This window comes from Myxine glutinosa, chromosome 2, assembly GCF_964187855.1.
Source record: "Myxine glutinosa chromosome 2, kmMyxGlut1.1, whole genome shotgun sequence".
NCBI classification, from domain to species: Eukaryota; Metazoa; Chordata; class Myxini; order Myxiniformes; family Myxinidae; genus Myxine; species Myxine glutinosa.
In genome coordinates, this window is record NC_136262.1 from 39,461,176 (window position 1) to 39,467,175 (window position 6,000).

The 6,000-nt window shown below is 44.8% G+C and overlaps 1 protein-coding gene across 1 annotated transcript in view; it reads right to left on the reverse strand.

Annotated features, from left to right (window-relative positions):
* LOC144890767 (adhesion G protein-coupled receptor B1-like) overlaps window positions 1-3,366 on the reverse strand; it is an 80,540-nt gene extending 77,174 nt beyond the window's left edge. The window contains exon 1 of the mRNA XM_078772586.1: window positions 2,634-3,366. Within this exon, the coding sequence (XP_078628712.1) occupies window positions 2,634-3,366 (733 nt within the window). The remainder of the gene's footprint in view (window positions 1-2,633) is intronic.
* Window positions 3,367-6,000: the final 2,634 nt, after the last annotated feature.

Here is a 6,000-nt window from a genome sequence, read left to right on the forward strand (position 1 = left end):
AGTACTTTCCACTGTGGTTTTGTACAGGTGGTATAGAGTTTTTGAAAAGTGTTCAGGTTGTACTTGCAATATGTGAAATGACGGAAAGAAAATTGATACAATTAATTATTTCGCGTATTCTGGAAGTGTCTTCTGTGAATTTATTGGATTGCAGGGTAAACTCTGAGTCCGCAATGTCACAATGACGTAGTGTATGGTAAGGTTGGAAAGTGTCCTCAAGCTGTAAATTTTTGTCACATTTGGTCGAGGCCCAAGCAAATATTGCCTTGGGCTGGAGGTATAGCCAAGAGGTATTTACTCTCACTCTGAGCTTTCTAGCCTTGGTTTGAATCCCAATTAAGCTATAAACTGTCAAAATGGTGTTTCACAGGCAGGGTGATTTATCAATGTATGTGCCATCCATCAGATGGACGTTAAACTGGGCGTACCGTCTGCTAGCTGGTGGACGTGAAATATCCCACTGTGTTATCGAGGTCCATTGAGGAAGTGAGTTATCACTTCGGCACCTGGAACAAATTACAAATCGTAGCCCAAACTCTCTCGACAACTCACACTTAGCAAGCATGGCGAGTTTGCCAATACCCTCAATGCATGTTTTGGGAAGCCTTCTGATTACAAATATGAGAAACTGTCAGACCATCGATGATCAAATTAATTTGCAAAGGTTTACATCAATGTGGTTTCGGATGGTCGAGTGGACCAAATGTCTTGATATGCAAGACGATTAGGGTGGCCCGAAAAATTAAATATGAATTTTATATCGCACACCGTCTCATTCGAGGTGGCCTGATGACAACATAGCACATTAAAAGTCTTAGGGCAATCCAACAAGAGTAAGTGGTCTCCCACATCCCTCTAAAGGTACTCTGCAAGACCGGATTGCGACTCCGGAATCGTTGATATTTCTGGTGTCCATAACTTTTTTCTCTCTGGGCCAATTCTTTTCAAATCTACACCAGCCTCCATGTGGACCCAAATTTTAGCTTGATCTAATAAGTCCTTTCATATTTTAAAAAAACACATCATCCCCATTGACCCACAAATGGCCCCAAAGTCCCCCATGAACAACATCATCGAGTCCAAAATCAAACACACTTTATTTAAATAATTGTGAATGTGAAACTGCATTCTTTTAACAAAAATTCTGTTTCGTAACAAAACAATGGTGCCAGGGCAGTCAGGCTATCAGTGTTACTTGGTGCTCTTGACCAGTTGATTTTTAGTGGCACTGGTTGGCAGAAGCTTCTGGTGATGCTCAACGACCTGGTAGAGGAGCTGGCGCTGCTGGTCATTCTTGGTAAGGACATCGTTAAAGTCAGTAGCCAATTTGACTGAACGTTCTTCACAGTCGTTCACCACCTTCAGCGCACGAACAGTCTTGCACACTGCAATGTAGTCATCACGCTCGAACCATGTGTCTACTGCGGCCGTCAGGAACTCCTGTGACAAATGAAGTGACTCAAAGAGGTTGAGCGAGGGCTGTGTGACAAACTGTGCCATGGAAAGGTTCCGGAACTCAGGGATCTTGTTTTGAGCCATACGTCGAACATCTTCTGGGAGTGGATCTTTCTGCAGAGCATTGACGATAGCCCCGTTATCTTCATCAGTGCTGTCATCACGAAACAAAGGCAGTGCTGCAAGGTCCTCACTTATGTACCACAAGTGCAGCCACATTTTATTTTCTGCGACTGGCAATTTTGCTGTCAACTTGTTGGTAATCTTCCATCAGCTGTAGCATTAATAAATCATTTGTAGGAGCAGCTGTCGCCAAAGGTGCTGCAAACCAGAAACTTGCATAGATTGTACGAATAAACAAAGCAAATTCGTCGCAATGAGTCCATCTCGCGCTTGCTCATGTGGAATTGATGGCGAAATCCAAAGATTTTAAGACAATAAATCCCTTTTGCCATCCATCTCGCGCGGTGAGAAGCACCAGGAGCACAAAATCCTGTACCAATGTCCATATCCTCTCCCAGGAGCCAAAGTGTGAGTCTCGCAAACTCTAGGTAGTCTTCACGAGGTTGGACAGTCTCCAGGTGTTGTTGAAGGTTATGGACCACAAGAGTACGGCGAGATTCCAGCCATGCTTTCTTTGATGCACTCAAACTACCTGCACCAGTGCACCAGCCTCGTTGCTACCAAGAGCATCAAATTTCGACTTGTGGATAACATCCCACTGTGACTTGAGTCGACGAAGAGGCTCAATCTCTGGTCCCTTTGAGGTAAACAAAGTATCGAACACAGCGGCTGCATATATCTCAAACATATGGTGACGGCATGCGAGAAAGAGCAGCCGTCGATTGAACAAGGGCTGCTCAACAGTAATTGAACGAGTGCTCCACATAGTGGAATTCTATGTGGAAAGTAAGATCTTGGTCCACATGGAGGCTGGTGTAAATTTGACAAGAATTGTCTTAGAAGAAACAAAGTTATGGACACCAGAAATTTTACCGAATGCTGTCACACAGAGTACTTTTAGAGGGTTCTGGGAGACCGCTTAATCTTGTTGGATTGCCCTAAATTTTTTACTGTTATTTTGTCATCTAACTCCCTAAAATGAGAGGGTGTGCGATATAACATAAAAAAAACAAATACTATATAAACATTGGCCACCCTAAAGACTATAATATTACCTTCTTCCTCATCGATATAGGTTGCGGTGTTGTAGCAATGGGGTCCTCGACAAATCCCACGTGATTCGGAGGTATGAGAAAGGGCATGCAGGGGAGCATGCAGGCCATGGCTGGCAGGTGCGCTTGTGCAACTGCATGGCATCAATTCCAAACCAAGCGTCCCAATGGACCAGGAGCTGGAAGCAACTTGGAGCCATCGGCAAAGTATCTGACAGCCCTTTGCCCCGGTGCCCACAGGATCTTTGTGGGTGAGTAGGAAATGTGCAGATATATCCGGCTTTGGCAGAGTCTCCGACTCAAGCGCGTCTATCTGGAGGCGAAGATTGGGTGCATCTGAGCGGAGCAGTAGAGGATTGTCCGGCCGGATGCACAGAGGAGAATTCCCAAAGGCAGAGCCGTTACCACTGAATGAATGTCCATTTAGATCCTCCAGCAGCAAGAGCTTGTAGTGTTGGCACGAGTCCGCCAGGTCCACGCTCAGCACGATGAACATGGATAGAGAGCTGGAATCTGGGTTTTGGATGTTCCACTGGCAGTGTGAAGCGTTCCCCGGTAGCATGTCGTGTGAGAAGAGGGAGCCATACATAAGGGTGTCGTCGGTGGAGACAGAGCACGGTGGGTACCCGGTACCACCCAGGGAAAGGCCCTGCGCTGCCAGAGGCTCCAGTAGGAAAGGGATGCTTATGGATCCATAAACGATCGCCCACAGAGGCAGGCGCCGAGAGCAGCTCATTATTGGTCATTGCAACCTGGTGAGAAGGAAAGGCAAACATGTGCTTTAATAAGGAGACTTTTCCAATCGGCTCATACATATTAATTGTCACCTTTGTCAGTCATCCTGTGTTGGCATCGACCACTCACAATCACATTTCACATTCAATACCATCATTTTCAGATTTGTGAAATACGGTGCAATATGTGAAATCTGCATATGAAGATGTGTTGTCGATGCTCGTGTGGAATCCCAAAAGCATCTTGAATCCCTTTCCAACATTCTGTCTCTCCCCCTCCCTCCAGTGGAAAAAAACTCTCTCTAGCTAAAGGCAACGACCCCGCCTACCGGTCAAGGGGCGAAACCGAGCGAAGATGTTTTAAGAATGCACTTTGCCAAGCAAACCTATGGCAAGCGTGAGCAGATGGCTGAGCTGTCCATGTTTATCAACCCGATCTACATATACGTACATGGCCAATCAGTCTATACATGGCCAAAGGAATAAGGGAAACGTGTTTTTGAGAATAATTTACCCCCAAACTATCCAAGTCAGGTACTTCTCATTATTGGGTTGAAAAATATAATTTGCAGCTTCTCTTTTAATAAATCAAATCTTTCTCCTTTCTATGATGCGTCTCATATGCTAAATTGATGGAGGTTTTACTTTTCTTTGCACCTTCCCAATAAGTCATCAGAAATGAGAACGTGATGACACGTTATACAGTCGACTAGGTATCATGATGTAATTGTCGTTTTGATATTTGAACGAGTGATATTCATTCTCGATTAGGAGGAATAGAATGAGTGTAAGAGGTGGTGCGTATGATCAGGATTCCATGTCCATATGTCCCATCCAGGTTGTGTCCAATGTGGTAGTCACATCAAGCCTGTAGGATGTATATGTGGAGCCTATATACATATTGACGTTCAATCGCAGGTAGTATTATTCACAGATATTTGATATTGGATTTCATCCTTAAAATTCACAACCTTATTATGGTTGGAAAATAATCCAGATTGCAGAACTATTTTGATTTGGGGAAGTCCTTTACACAGAGGCAGATCTAGTTGGGGCTTGATTGTTCAGAGAAGCCCCTTTCCTGCTCCTTCCCCTTCCCCTTCATCACCTCCTGCTCCCCCTACTATCCACCCCCTTCCTTCCTTCTTTCCCTCCTGTGCCTCCCCTTCATCGAACCAGCATTTCTTCAGTTTTTTCCCAAAATTAACTGATTCACCTGTACCGTTTCATCAGATACATAATGTCATTGCATTTTTTGTAACGAAATGGACTTTAATGCAAAGGAAGAGGATATCTAAGTTATATGTTTAGTTTACTCATCTTTTTCAACACAAAGCATAATGAGCACTATACAAAGTCAGGTAGATATATAGGTAGACGATTTAGTGGGAAAGGGCATACTTTGAATACTTTAAGGGTGAGTAAGCTCGTATACTGCTACCACCACCCCCAGCACTCCCAACCCGTACACAAAATCAATAAGTACAAACAATAAGTACAAATCATGCGAGCAAGTACAGCGCTGTAACGATATGGAACTTGTATACAATACAGGAATAAGATAATAAATAATTGCATGTAGTCTGGACATCGTTCCCAGCATTTGTACAGCAAAGTGGTTTCAAAGTTTTGAAGAAATATAAATGTTCTTATGATTATACGTTCCGTGTTGCAACGTGATGAGAGTTTGTGGCTTGTAGTGTCGTGTATTACATGTACTTATAGAAACAGACATGTGTATGATTCTCTCACTCCACAAAAACGCCTATACCTGCATATATGGTCGTGACTGTCAAGGAGGTTGCATTTGCATATATTCTGTAATTATAATGCATATGCTGACGTATAGGTAGCAAATAATCGACAAATCAGCGTTTATGAGATGTCACGAAGCAACGAATCATTATTACGTAAGAACGTTTTCATGGAAGATTACCCTCGCCCAAGATGGAATGAATCGATCGAAATGTCATATATGGTCAGCGGCGAACCCAAATGGCATGTATGACCACGTGGGCATAAATTATTACGCCATAGCTAAACAAAAGCATCAATTGTTTCAACGATTGCGCCGCGCACGAGATAAATGCGTAAAAACAAGAGGTTCAGCATTAATGAATTCCCCCATCGACAGCCTTTCGCCGAAGATATCCATCAACTGATGCAAATACGGATGTCAAAGGCCAAAAGTTATTACATCGGGCGAGTTTTATTTGTCGACGTTCGTCAGTCCCTCCACGTTTTTTTTTTTCAATAACGTTGAATCGACGTGCGCGTCGCGTCGTGCGCGATCCCCGCTCGCACCGTCAGTGCTTTTAACGACGCGTCTCGCATTCTTAATGGCGTGCACGGCTCTCGAACGCCGGGGAATGTGAAATAATGGAGCGTGAAGTGTCGGCGATCATTGCCTCCCGGGCTCGTGTCCGCCGGAGGGACGCGCGCTGATGGACGCGCGCGCGCACGCGGTCTCGAGCGGCGAAACAATCCGCATTTCGGATGCGAGCTGCGCGCCGCGCTCGCGCTGTGCGCCGACGTGGACGGAGACGTGCGTGCTGCACTTTTTTCCCACCATGCGCACCGACAGCTTAGTAGAGGAACGCACGTCGTGGGAAAGAGGAGGAATTCAGGAAGACTCA